The following is a 14,749-nucleotide window of genomic DNA, read 5'->3' as shown; positions in this document are numbered from 1 at the left end:
GAACATGTCAAGAGCATGACGCTCTGTATCTATGTTTGAATAAGCTGCTGTGAAACTGCGTCTGAGTGGAGGCTTTCACAGAGAAACAATTTAAAAAACAAAAAGTGCTCCGCCATTTCAAAACACGTTTTTTAAAAACTTTCAATAAATATTTTAAAATCATACAGTTACTAACGCTAACAATAGTAGTACCTGCTCTCTTATATTTGCATGAGTTTATTCATTGTTGCTTCTAAATTTATCTGAAGCAGTATTAACAGCCTGAATGCTACAGATTTCAAAAAAATGAGCAACAAGTAAAATGCTTTATTAAGATGTTCACTGTTCACACGTTACCAAAATGACTGTGGACGTTTAGATAGATAATTTGAAAGGATAAATGTTTAACAGTCCAGTAGAGAATGTTAATTTAGGAACACAAATGGATCTATGTGCCTAATTGTTATTTCTTAATGTCAGTCAGAGGGCTCACATGGCCACTTCAAATCCTTGAAAAAGGTACCTTTGCTGCTTTGGATTTCAAAACAACGTTCGAGTTCCAGCCCAGGAACAGATGATCTCCAGCCGATAAATCCCTGGGTAGTCTTAGGTACTGGAGGAGATGGATTCACCTAAAATAAAAGTAACGTATAGAATTCAATAATTAAAAGATTTTTGATTGTTATTTCTGTCATGTAACATCCTTTTTGCTCGAGTGGATGGAAATGAGAACTTGTTAAAAATAGTGGTTTTAAATGCAATCCAATGAATTAATATCCTGAACACACACTGACATTAATAGAAGGAAATAAGAACTTCAAAAGATTGCCTAGTTGAATGCAAGTTTGATTTATCATGCAGGATGGCTTATAATTTAAAAAGTCATTAGGATAGTTTAGGTACCATTCTATAGCAAGGCACAGGGGAAGAGAGAAGTAAAATGGCCAAATTCCAGTGAAGTAACTTACTTTCATCTACCGCTCTTTTTAAGAATTCTTTTAGTGCCTCAATTGGTATTTATAACAGGAAATTAAAAAAAAAAAAGTTAAATATATATGTTAGCATACTTTTATAAAAAAAATATATATATATATAGTTTTGCTCAGTATGTTTCTAAGGGCTTTACTGGCTTTACATAATTACAAGAATTTAAGCTTCAGCTTTAACTTTTTTTCCTTACAGAGTAATAATAATCTTTAAGCTAGTTAACGTCTCTAAACAGGAAAAACAACATTTTATACTTGATGCAATGTGTTTGGTAGCAATGCAGCTAAGTAATAGTAGTTTTGTGGCCAAATGCTAAAGATATTACTGACCAAGCTGACTTTTGCATCCAGAAGTACTTATCCATCACACTTCTCTACTTTAAAAGATGGATAAGCATCAAGTTAATCTGCAACTAATCTTGCTAAAGAGGAAACACACCAAAAGTCAAGAACCTCTGTTCACTGACTGCTGTGCTTACTTTGGCTGAATCTTCCCAATCGAGCATGTTATATCATTTTAGCATCTGGGGACTTAGTAGAGAAATACACAGCAAGAGAACAATGTTTCAGTTCTCTTGCCAGAGTTGCTTCACTTTGTTCTTTGGCCAAGATTAGGAAATGTTTATGATATTTCGGTGGAGCAGTTCCTCTGAAAAGATCATTTTTATGGCCAAATGTGCCACCCACTGAGCTGGATAATGGAGGAAACCATGTCCTACTTATAATCTGGGGGAAGGGACTATGAAGAACCAATTATTAATCTAACCTAGAGAGAAGAACAGATATAATGACTGTTACCATGAAGGTAAATGTGCAGAAAGACACACAGGTCTGAAAAAGGACTTAAGAAACTTCACTCCGAATATGTAGAGGGTGACCTAAATCACACCTAGCCTGTCTTCCTTGGCAAAAAAAAATAAAAAATAAAAAGATTCTGAGGTGAAACTGAAACTCTGATCCCTGTTTCAGTATGCACCAGGCTACATATGCTACTTTAGCAGCTGATAACTTGTGTGTGTGATTTGTAACACACACCATCATTGTGCAGCAGAGGCAAACCTGACTGAAATTGGATGCTTGAGACAAAACTGAAGAACAAGTAGCACTAATGGCAGAAATGCTGACATTTAATTTCTCTGCCACGCTCAGCACTTACTCTTACTTTTTGGTTCAGTTTAATTTCGGTATAAGCTTTTATTACTTGCTCACCTTATCTTGCCACCCTTGGAATCCTTTGAAAGAAAGTTCAACAAGTAGGAATTTTCAATCTCTTTTCTTTCCTTAATCTTCTAAGTAGAATAACCTTCCTTTTTGTTAGTGTGCTCTGCCTCCCCTTTTAAGAATATGTTCCTCTCCCATTGTCAGTGATTTAGCCTCCTATATAGTTATTCAATTCAGTGGTGATTCTTACACTGTATATTTATAAATCAAACCAAGGTTCTCATTCCACTAATTTCCAACTGTGAGACAAAACATATATAAATCATACAACATAAAAGCAAATAGTTATGAATTGGCTCATTAGAACTTGACTTCTCCTGGCTAACCTAATTTGTGCCACTGAAGAGGATAGCGGCATCATCTCAGCCAAAAAGAATACTGTCTTACATAAAGCTAGAAAAATGGCTGCATCTTAACCAATAGTTACAACAGAGAGATCAGGTTATGCTAAGCCTTGAAGTAAGATATGTGTATGTATATTTGAGCAATGAATGGTCAGTAGTCATAAACGGCTCTGTGAGCACTCTTCTGTAAGAAGCTGTACAGATGACTGTTCTGTTACTAGATGCCACGAAGGAGAGTACGAGGGAGGGGCTTTCCAGAAAGATTACATACAGTGAAAGCTCTGTGAACTAACAACCATATTCAAAGGGCAATTCCTTGTCTTAAATGAATGCTTTTAAAGCATTGCTTGCATTGCAAATACAATTTACTCTGACCTTTATGTAAAGGCCCACTGCTACAAGACAACTGATTTTTAGAGCTCGCATAGTTTCTGAAGACAGGTATTGCTGTACTACAATTATAAAATCTAATTTCCTAACCTTAATATATTTTTCCACAGGGGTCACAGGTCGAATCTGCAGATGTTTTGGGAGCTGTATCTTGGGTTTTGTTTTTTCTTTCTTTTCATCTTCAATCAACTGAAATAAAAATATCATAAGAAAAAAAAAAAGACTGGTATCAACACCATTTCCCTCACTGCGGCATTTGTACACACTGTTCTTTCCACCTAAAACAGGACTACTTAATGTAGTGCTTTGGAAATCACTGTAATGTACTTTTTGTTTTCAGAAAGTGATATAATTCTGAATTTCAGATGACAGGCAAGTACTGCTGAGTGATTCCAACTCTCTTGCCCCACTGGTGCAAGACAGGGTAGAAAGATATCTTATGTATCTTATATGACCACAAAACAAAGATTAATAAATGGTAATTTCACATGTTCACCAACAGTAACAATGCATAGAGTTTGTCAGCTTTTCAGCTGTATATCTGTTAGCATTGTGCAAAGGTGGTATAAGTGACAGACTGTGGTTATCAAGGATGGATGTTGAAGCCTAGAGGACCAAATATTTTAAAGGTGTTAACTTGGCTGCCTACAGGAATTTTCAAAAAATCCCAGAACAATTTAAGTACTTCTAGCTCCACGGTAAGTAAATTTATAACTTTATTCAGGGAATGCATCAATCCTGTTCTTTAGCAATTAAATACTGTGATTCCAAAGGTATCATCATGAGATACTATATTCTAGTATCTAAACATCATTGAGAATAGACATCTCTCCAAATATTTTAGTTTGCTGTAAACTTCTCCACTGAAATTTTAATTAGCTAGAACCTTTTCCCCTTGATTTTTAATCTACCATATGGATAGACAAAGGGGAAATATTTTCCTGTCAGTGTGCATCTACTACTTGTTAGCACTATTGGGAGTCATGCTTCTCAAGAGAAATATACCAGAATGTGTATAGCATATAAATTACCACTTGCCATATTTTGTTCAGGGGAAAGCTGAAACTTTGAACCCATCTTAAAGGTACTGCATTTGTTAACTGTGAATCTAACTTAGGAAAGCATACTCGTTACTTTTCTACACTTCTGTGCTCTCATTGTGTTGTGTCCAGATAAATTTGTGTGCAAGTAAATTTCACGTGTTGCTTATATACCATTCAATTTTACCTCTGGAGGTGTTTTCAAGAATCCCCATTTGTGAGACCACTTTCTTGCAGCTTCTAGTTCGCTTTCAATGTATCTTTTCCTGAAATGGAGAAATATTTAAGACTTTGAAAGCTACCTTTTAAAAGGTAACAAACAAAATAAACAAACAAACACAACAACTGTTGTCAAAAGGCACCGCAATAGCATGAATCTTTAGTCCTCTGCCTCAAAATAGCAAGTTATTGTATGTGTTAACAACTCTCTGACTCAGGGATAGTGGTAAATATTTTCCATGATGAAGTGGAAATGAAAAACTATGCATGAAGTTACTTCTTCACATTTTATATTTACATTAGGAACTGGAGGAGGTCATGTTTGTTGTGACACCTTTTTAGAAAGGCGTGAGACGTAAGCACCGATGTGCTTTCATACACCTGCTTTTAACTCCATTTGCTGACGAAACTTCTTGAAACTTTTCCATGTACCATTAAGTGATGTCCCCCCCTCGCCCCAGCCCTGCTGCCTGTTGCTCACACTGAGGGGCTGAGGGACTGGGGCAGTGCTGGCTCCCCGGGGTCTGTTACCGCTGCTTCTCCTCTCACACCTGAGGGTATGAAAACCCTTCAGCTTTCTGAGGGTGTCAGGGGAATGAGCACACCCATTGTGGCGGACACCCAGCTTTACCACTTCGTGTGAAATACAGATATGAACAAATCCCCGCTGCCTGCGCTGACAGGGCAGAGCTTCCCGGAGAGGCTGCCTTGGTGGGACGGGGCAGCAGGGAAGGCCTGGGGCGAGCTGGGGCTGTTACCAGCACTTGTCCTCCGCTACGAAATCGCGCAGCTGCGCCCCGTCGCTGCGGCGCTGCGCCATGGGACCGGGCCCGGCCGCTAGGGCGTTGCTCTGCGAGGCCGGGCCGGGCCGTGCTCGTGCTGAGGGCGGGCGGGGAAAGCGCGGACGCGGTGCCGCCTGAGGCGCCGCCGTGCGGGTGCATCCTGAGGTGACCTCGTAACCCGCGTCTCGCAGGTGAAAGGCAAAAAAATAAACACTCTGGGTTTCCTCGTCACCTTAAAGTCCCTCAGGAAAGCGAACTTGACGTTGCTAGTAATTTAATTTTATTATTATTTTTTTAAATGTCACTCAGTGCAGAAACGTTTGAGCTAAGGTGAGAAGTGTGTGAGGAGTTAGTGTGTGTCAGAGGAAGAGGTGTTTTCTGAACCCGCAGTTCTGCTGAGGTGGGTCCCCTCAGCAGAAAGCAAGCAGTTGGGTGCCCCCCTGGCCCTGAGCTGCTAGGGGGCTTTGAAACCCCAGCAGGGGACTTTGGTCACAAAACCTGTGGTAGTTTTAATTGTAATAGACGTGAAAAAGGGTTGGAGGGTGCCATTTTTATTCCAAAGAGAATTGGCTTGTTAACATGCCCAAAACCTCATCTGTGTGTGCTACGAGGGGGTACTTTTTGTTTTCTGGGCTTTTAACCTGCTGTCTCTAGTCCTTTGGTGCTCTTGATGTGCACCTTGCTATACACGTTTGATTTTTGGTGGTTGTAGCAGGGAATAGCATAGGTCTTGTGACAGTATCTGATCTCTTCGTCTTCAAGTTACTGTTTACAAACTGCATGCTTATATTAGAAGATCTGAGAAAGATCCCAGTACGCTTTATGGGTTATATGTGAAAACCTCCAAAAATATTTACAACTTTTTAAAAGTTCACTGTGTTCCAATATATTGATATTTTTGGCTCTCCATCAGTTTTTGGGGGGCTTTTATTTTCTTGCTGTTGCTTTATAAATCATTGCAACGCTGAGTGTAGCCAACTGGCTCTTTGTGCTTAGGGGTTTAAATAGTTCCCTGGCCCCTTTATGGGAATGGGTTTGTACTAACAGTGTGAATAGTTAGGGTAACTTATTGACACCAGCAGACAATTATTATCCATATTATAAAATAACTGCAGAAAGATTTTGACCTGAGCTGTATGGTTTATAGGTAGTGTTTGAATGCTTAGTTGCTATTTTTTATTTATTTTTTTGTTTTCTGTAGAGCAAAATAACTGAAGGTCTTAAATACTTGAATATGAGAAGTCTGTAAATACCTTTGGGAGTCATTTTAGACATACCAAGAACTTCTGTTTGAATAAGAGGAAAAAAACTATTTGTAATCCTAAAATAGTAATTAATACTGCTCTTCTGGGTTTCCAAAAATCATTAAACTATCAGCAAATAGAATATTTCACTTACATGCCATTTCTTGACTCTCTAATTGATAATTAGACTAGCAATTAGATCAGCTGGGTGTCCTATCACACCCATAAATGCTTACTCATTGTCCTATTTAATTAACTCCTGCTGCTTAGTCACATTTATCTCAGGAGCTCTCTTATTACAGTCTGGATGGTTTCTGTGAAAATAAGTAATTTGCTAATGAAAGCAATCAAATTGATAGTTTACTATGTGTCAGGATTTAAACTGTAGTAGCATTTGTCAAGAGAGAATGAAACTTATACTAATTTTGTGAAAACAGGACTGGATAATGTTCAGGGTTTCCCTTTTCATACGTAACTGATTATTTTTCAGATGGGGTGATGCAAATAAGTGAATTGTTAGCTTTAGGTCTTATCAGGTTCTTATGAGCACAGGGCAACATTAAAACATAGGCAATGTGAACCAAGAAAGTGAAATAGGATTTTAATGAGCTACTAACTATACAGAATGACTTAGGGATACGTGTCTATTGAGATTCAAAGGTCATCTGCTGAAAGTCTGGGTCTTGTAGTTAAATACAGCAGCATTTGTCAACATGTGGCAAATGGTGAAGCAGATAATAAATCACTGAAGATACATGTTTAAATAGAATTGAGTCTAAAGACCTGGTATCTTGTCTAAAGGCAAGCAATATTTGGATCTTCTAAGATGGGTAAATTAATGTGGCTGTAATGCTAAATCCTAAGGCCATAAATGCTAAAATCCTACTACTACTGCTTATTCCTCTTCCAGTTAGAAACTACCCAGTTATTCAGGTACTCAGCAGTGCTGCTGTTGATCAAGTGAACATTCAAGAACTTACAACCTGTATGTAACACGAGAGTAGCAGATTGGCCTCTTGAGTTTTAGATATTCTTTCACCTGCCATAAGACATCACCCCATTGCTGTGGAATTGGCGTGTTTTGTTTTTTACAGACCCTTTGCTCCCTTCTCAGAGCAGATAGTACAAGTGCTAGTGGAGCTGAGGCACTGATAGGGATTAAAACAAACCAAGTGGAAAACAAGATGATTTAACCCACGCTCTTCTGTGCTCTACAAACGCTGTCACCAGCACGTGATGGGGCAATGCAGGAAGGCTTGTAGGAGGGCAGCACTGGATGATAATGCTAGATAGATCTGAGCATTTACAAAGATGCAGCTTTGGCATGGTTGATACAAGTACAGGTGGTGCTGTTCTGTGAAATAGGTTAGAGAACCAAATAGACTTAAATAGATCCTGCAGTAAGAGAAGATCAGATTGCTGATATAATTTGTTATCAAGCAGTTGAGCTTCTACAATCAAAACAGTAGATGGAATGGGGACAGGAGGGGTGATGCATGAGCTGAAATGAACAGCCGAGGTTAGGTGGACATCTTAAAACTGGAACGGTGGCTTTTCTGATGTCATTCATAGTCTTCAAGATGAATTAATTTCTGTTTTCTGGGAATCTCGTGTGTCTGCCCTGGTGTGAAAATGTTAATGCTTTTCATATTGCTTGTTCATAGAGAAATGTCCAGATTAACGTACAATAACTTTGTGCGCTAATCTTGGAAATTGCTTGGAAGGAACGAAGTTGTTCTCTTTCAGGCTCTATGCAAGTATCTGCAAGTGTTGTTTATGAGCATCCCAACTTCCACTGAATGAGCTGAGATTGATGCTTCCAAATTATACTTGTGCTCAAGTGCTATAGATGCAGGTATAAAGTACATCATGCTCGACAGTACTCTATACCAGCTGTCTTGTAACTTCTAGCTTCAGTTATGAGGCCAAACCTAGGTCATGTCCCCAATTCCAGCGTCATGTTATCAACTGCACAGATTTTATTGCACGTAACTATTCTTGCCAGTAGAGATAAGAGTCCTCTGCCTTTCATCAGAGAATGGGTAGGAAATTAAAAAAAAAAAAGAAAAAGTTTATTTTTTGTTGTAAATGGTATTTTGAGTATTTTTATATTTGCTGCTACTTAGCACATAAACGTAAATTATTATTTTAAATTATTCAGCACAGATTTGCAGTTAGATCTAAATCCTTGATCTCTTTACTAAGAGCTCTGCGTTGTTCAGGTTGGAAGTATACCAGGAAAAAAAAAAAAAGTACAGCTGAGAATCCTCTCTGAGAAGTTTGGGATGATGTAAAAAAGCCATTGCTATTTCACTGTTTTGCTCCCCTGTGTACATGCAAGGAGAGTGCAGACAGAGGTGGCCTGGGGAACAGCAGCATGTAACGCAGTTTGGCAGGACAGTCCCTGAGGAACTCATCTGCTTGGCTCAGCTTAGAGGAGGTTTTAGCGATGTAGGGACTGCCTGAACTTCTGGTAGGCTCAGGCCTGTAGCAACATAAACCTGCCTGGGAGATTCTTCTAACGCTATCCTCTCGTGCTGTTGTAACGGTGTGCTTCATCATGCGCAGCAGCAACTGTCATAGTGCCTGGGAAAGCAAAAATATAAATGATAAAGTAGGACTTTTTTCCCCCTTTATGATCTGAAAGCTTACAAGTTGATAAGAACTCATCACTAAATGAACCTTTGTACTTGTTTTCTGAAAACTTTTCAAACTAACTTGCAACTGTAAAGATCGAGTATAATAGAAGTATGTTTCTTATGAGGAGATGGGCATTATAGATGTAATTCTGCTTGGAAACAGCTGCAGCACAGGGGGCTCTGCAACTTCTATTGTATTGTGTCCTGCTGGCATAGATGTTGCTGTTGTGTTCTATCTGAGACGTTCCAACAGTGCAATGGAAAGCACATGTTAGTGATTTGGGAATTGTCTCAGGGCTGTGCCACTATCTTGTGTGTGACCAACAAGACCCACACACTCCTGATGTGATGTGACTGTTGCTGTACATCTGGCAGCTCTGTGGGGGCGACTGTCAGTGCTCTGACTAGGCTGCTTGGCTGGAAAGTACAAATACTCTACACAGATGGGAGCTAAAGCAGCGAGGGAAAGGAGAATGCTAACGTCCTAAGGAAACCCACAGTGGTGCATACCAGTCCATGTTCTCTGGTTTTATTTCTGAAGGCCTGCACTTCACACTATAAGCACTACCATTTTTGCATTTAAGAACCTGAAAAACATTTTCTTCTTCCAGGTACACACTAACCATCGATGCTTCTCAACTCTGAAGTGAAACCTCTGAAAACGAAGATGTTAGAAGTGTATGTATATCTATGCTTATGCTCTTCCATTGAAAATCCTCACCAAAAATGTCAATTAGCACTTTTGGGCAGTTCTGTACTTGTTGCTCCATGATACCATTTGCAATACTAAGTGTGGAAGCCTAATAGAGGAGACTGTAGAAATAACTTAGGTCTTTTGCTAATATTTCTAAATATTTCAGGTGTAGGAAGCTTGAGTGGTAAACTGCTTGTTAAGATTACTGTGACTTCTTTTAAGTAAACTAAGTCCTATTGACACTGTGGTTTCTGGCTTCACTCCAAAACCAAAACAAACAAAGAAAATAAACACACTGACAAACAAATCCCAAACAAAACCAAGCAAACCCTGCTAGCAAAAACTGCTATAGTGTGTACCATCAAGAATATGTTAATTGTAGTTCCTGGTTTACTATTTGAGAGGAATCCATGGCTGGGTTAAAACTACTGTATTTTGTAGCTAAATTTAGAATGGTCAAGATCATGTTGTGGCTGTAATTATCCAACGACTTTTGAACAGTGTCTGGTGTCCTATTTTCCCAGTAAAATGCTTTCTTTTCTGTTTATAAAATGTCACAGCTACAGCTTTATGCAGATCTCTGTGCTTGAAGGGGACGAACAATCTTTATTGAATTTAGATACTTGTCAATAATTCCTCAGTTTCTGTTTTTGAGAAGATTCATTGCTTTCTGGTTCAAAATAAAGATTTGCATGATACCTCCTTCCGTTATCCTGGATGGGAACACTTACCTTTGTGCTATAGTTGGTGGAGTAAGTGTACATGCTCCCCAAATAAAACTATTTCCGCTAGTGACATGGAGGGCTTTGTCATTTTCAAATTGGAGGACATATTTACATTAAAATTCCTTATTCATAGGCATTGCCCCTGAGCACTGCTCCACAGCTCCAGTTGCAAGGGGCTTGCAGGATGCTGCCTGAAATGGTCCCAAAGATGGGGAACAAGACCACCACATCTAGTCTCCTCACTGTAAATAGTTCCTGCAAATGCCCATGTGCAACATGTACCAGACTTCTCCCCCATTATGTGCTGGAGTACCTAGGCATAGTATGAATTAAAGATGAAGTAAAAAAGGCATAATTTGGAATTTTGTTGCATTCTATAAACTGAAATCAAACTCTTCATGGTCTTTGAAAGTATTTTTTTTCCTCAATACAGTGCATGTTTCAAATCAGAAGAGCTGCCTTTTTTCTTTTTGCATGAAAGGCAGGGGGTCTAGGACATTTTAATAGCTTTCATATTCTACTCTGCAAATATATTATTGCAGCACAATAGTTTCTTTGCATGAGAATTGCTTAAATGATTCAAAATGGATTGAAAAATATATTTCAAGTTTTAATTTTATGCACAGAACATTAATGAGCAGTGCCCCTTAGAGACTTGCTGTCAGTTTAACATATTCACAATAATCTCAACACAGATGTTATTCCATCTAAATCCTTTTAGAGAGAAGAAACTAGTAATTTTTCCTTGGAGAACATCAGAAAATATATTATTGTTGAAATTACATTTTGATCCCAGAATGCTATGTAAAATATCATTGCTAGGAAGAATAAGTAGCACGTTGTTTCTGAGGTAATATGCATGTAAAACTTTTTTGAGCCTTTTCTAAATTTTAGAATAAGTGAAAATGTTGTTAGTCCCATGCAATTTTGCTTCCCTTGAGGGTGATTGTAGGTGATAATGGTTATGAGCATCTCATTGTGCTCTAATTTATGAGGGTATTTGGTTTTAGTTCAGATTTCTCTATTTGCAGCTATAATGTGATAAAGTTATTGCCTCTATTAGATGCATTTTTTCTGCTCTTCATCTGAGCACATGCATTAAAATACTTGCTAATACTTGCTAGGAAGAAAATATATACTTAGAACAACCTTTTTCTTGGAAACGTTTGAAGTACACTTTCTGCTTTGTGTTCTTCAGTGTGCCATTGTTTTGATTTTTGGTACACTTGTGTACTCTGGTTTTGTATATCTTGAAATATCTTTTTTTTTTTTAATATATATATATATATATATATATATTAGACTGGTCTTACTAGAGTATGGCAGGTGAGTGTTCTAAGAATTCTTCCAGGACTGCGTAAATACAAGAATAATTCTTAAAGTTGTTGATTGTCTGTTACAAAAAGCAGGAGAATTACCAGTTGTAGTCAACACAGCATTCCAGCCCCTTTTTGGAACTTGCAGTTCCTGCAGACATTTTGTGAGGGACAATTGACAGTTATAAAAGGTGCAGTTCATAACACATGATGTAAGACCTCTGTTTTAAAGCTAAGGTCTGTTTTATGAGCCTTGATGCAGAAAATCGTTTGGGAGGATGTCTTGCTGAAACTACAATGCAATGGAATACCCTTTATGCAAATGTATTTGTTTTGCAAAAGCAGATAGCTTGATGTGAAATAGCTGTTCATTTCTCCGCTTTGCTGTTAAGAATGCTAAAGGGAAAACAACTGTTAATATGATGATATAAAATATCTGCAAAACTGTAAGCAAACAAAAGTCTCAGATAAAATCTCCGAGTACAACTGCTGGGTTTAAATAGAATATATTTTATTTAAAGCTTAAAATTAACCCAAATCCAATTCAAATGTAAAGGTAATTCAGATAATCCTACCACTAAATTTTTAAAATTACTAATGCATTTTTTATTGATTGAGCTTGTAAATATAAAATTTTGACCTGCATTTAAATATTAATTGAAACTTGTTCTAGATACACAAATATAAAATATTTTATGTTTTTAAAGAACAAGGAATAAAGTACTTTGCCTACCCTTGTAGCAGATTGTTTTCAGCATGCATTAATGACATTAAAAGTACATATCACTTGCTTTGGGTTCACTAAATTATAGCAGTTGATAAATTTGCCTTGATTGGTCACACTACTTGATCTTTTGTTTTTATAAATTTTTAAGTGTGTGGTTGGAAATATTTGTAAAGTATTGGTACATCTTAGTCAGATGGGAATGAATGAATGAAGAACTTCTGGAAATAGGAAATATTTCTAATCGAATTTGAAGATACTGTTTTCAGAGGGAGTCTATCAAAATTGTGAATTATTACTCTTGATCTGGGTAAAATGATCCAGAAGAGCATGGGTTGAAAATATCAAACTTAACATATTAAACATATGTTTGTTTAATTTAAATCTTGCTTTAAAAGTTGCACTACTTGTTAACTTATTATATGAACTAAAGTTCCTATAGAATTTGGTAGATTAATACAGACTAATTTCTACAGCAAGAAGTCCGTTTTCTGTACCAAGAAGTTCTTTTGGGAATATAAGCCAAACTGTGTTAAAATTCCCTTGGAAAATGGTCACTCCTCCCTGTGGTGAGAGGTCTTGCCAGAGAGAAGGCTAATGCCTAGTGCTAAGAAGACACTAAATTTTTTGCACCGTTTTGGTCCTAGATATCAAAAGGTGTTTTGCCCTGTGCCTTCCCAGCAGCCCACAGAGGAGGTTTGCCCTCTCGTGGTAAAAATTCGTTCTCCCACCAGCAGCCATAACTCCAGCAGCTCTGCATGGTCAGCTTGCGGAGGTCTTCCATGTTTTCCCTTCTAAGCACTGTAGCTATGTCTGCATCTCTCTGCTACTAAGTCTGAAAGGATCCTACTGCTTCTAATAAAAGGATGGAAGCTTACTATTAAAGAGAGATGCATGCTCAAAGAGATAACAATTATCCTTTCTTTACTATGGGCTTTTAAGCTTTACTATCCAGACCAAGTTTAATCTTGTACCAAATGTTTCCATGAAAACCATGATGATTTTATTTATTATTACTCAAGAAAATGAAAAGAAATTTCCTAAGTATGTGGAAATGGTCATGTATGTCTCAAACAATGCTGCTGTGTTTCTGCATTGTAGAAAGCAGTGGCTGGTTTAACAGTTATTGCTACCTCTGTACCTTTCTGCCGATGGACAATGTAATCTATGGAATGTTCTGTGAAAGATATTTTTTGAAAAGATAATCAATATTAATGTCTGGAAGGCTGTTAGAATAAGCCCCTGCCTGGAGAATGCAATTCAGTTCCTCAATAGAATACAAAGAGAAAGAAATGCATCCTGCAGCAATCTGTTGTGTTTTTTTTTATAGTAGCTGTGGGAGGTCATGGGATTTAAAATATTTACACTGTCATACTTAGGAAATCCAATGATCCTAGGCATACTTAGTTGCATTCAAAAGACTCAATATTTAGACATATGCTCCATAAGTAATGTTGCCATAGTGAAGAATGATTGTACAGTCACTGTAGTAGAAAAACTAATGCAGAAATCAATTTGGTATTGATATTGGGAAAATATAGGATGTTGATATTGAATTTAGGTTAGGATTTTACTGCTTTTTGTTTATCCTAAAATAAGTAACTTTTTTCTTTACAGATTTGGAAAAGGGCTTATTTTTACCCATAACTTTATTCAAGGTTTGGCAACTTTCTTTGATCAGATTTGCCATTCTTTATGTAAACTGCAGCTGAAACATAGCCTGGATGGGTTCTTCCCTGTAAGGATAATGAATGTTTAACTAGGTAGTGTAACAGGATATATGCAGTAAAAAGGTAAATGATGAAGCATCTTAATGTAGCTATAAGCTTTGGTCTAACGAATCTTTGACTAACCCAGGTTATGACATACAATTTAACGCACATGTACTCCAATTCAATGAAACAGCTTTTCAATAACATTTTAAATAATACCCCCTCATGCGGGCTTTCACATTAAAGTAATTATGGGGGAAAGGGAATCATAAGAACAGAAAGAAAGTTTACTCTTCCTCTTCATAGTGAAAGCAAATGTGTTTTTCTCCAGAATCTGCCAAGCCTGTGTTTTAATGATTTAACAGATGGAGTTGGCACATGTGAACCTGGAAGATGCATCTGTCTGATTTTTCCAGTCTGAGGATTTTTTAACTGCATTAATAGCACAGACGATGGTAAAATATCACCTCCCCAGGCTGCTTTGCTCTCCTAACACATAATGTCTTTTAAGAAAAAAAGTGATAGGAGACTGGGGTGAAGAAAAGGCCAGAGAAATGAGGATTTGAAAAGTTTAATATTTTCAGTCTTCACTGCATTAGGCTTTTAAGCCTCTCACTTTGATGAATTTTGTGTCTATGGTGTGGAAACAGAAATTCTACCCAGGCAGCTTTATCTGTGATCTCAGGGTTCTGTTAATTACTTGCTCTAAATAAATAAACAACATTTAAATAAGG

General features: G+C 37.6%; 1 protein-coding gene and 1 long non-coding RNA gene across 3 annotated transcripts in view; one reads left to right on the top strand and one right to left on the bottom strand.

Annotated features, from left to right (window-relative positions):
• Positions 1 to 38: 38 nt before the first annotated feature.
• C16H20orf85 (chromosome 16 C20orf85 homolog) lies at positions 39 to 5,227 on the bottom strand. Of its 2 annotated transcripts, XM_040575937.1 has the most exons (5): positions 4,811 to 5,227; positions 4,661 to 4,730; positions 4,148 to 4,226; positions 3,011 to 3,109; positions 39 to 611 (listed from the first exon to the last, which is right to left on the bottom strand). In XM_040575937.1, exons 1-5 carry the CDS (start codon positions 5,118 to 5,120, stop codon positions 456 to 458), a joined length of 714 nt encoding a protein of 237 aa, XP_040431871.1. In that variant the 5' UTR covers positions 5,121 to 5,227; the 3' UTR covers positions 39 to 455. The 2 variants fall into 2 exon arrangements, with proteins under 2 accessions (XP_040431871.1, XP_040431872.1); XM_040575938.1 differs by lacking the exon at positions 4,661 to 4,730 and having other exon boundaries at positions 4,938 to 5,057.
• Positions 4,663 to 14,749, top strand: part of LOC121079077 — a 42,668-nt gene continuing 32,581 nt past the window's right edge. The window contains exons 1-2 of the long non-coding RNA XR_005824855.1: positions 4,663 to 5,230; positions 9,456 to 9,522. This is a non-coding gene — a long non-coding RNA (uncharacterized LOC121079077). The remainder of the gene's footprint in view (positions 5,231 to 9,455; positions 9,523 to 14,749) is intronic.

The sequence above is a fragment of the Cygnus olor genome, chromosome 16 (assembly GCF_009769625.2).
Source record: "Cygnus olor isolate bCygOlo1 chromosome 16, bCygOlo1.pri.v2, whole genome shotgun sequence".
NCBI lineage: Eukaryota > Metazoa > Chordata > Aves > Anseriformes > Anatidae > Cygnus > Cygnus olor.
Note: the sequence above shows the minus strand (reverse complement) of the source record. Positions and strands in the feature narration are given on the sequence as shown.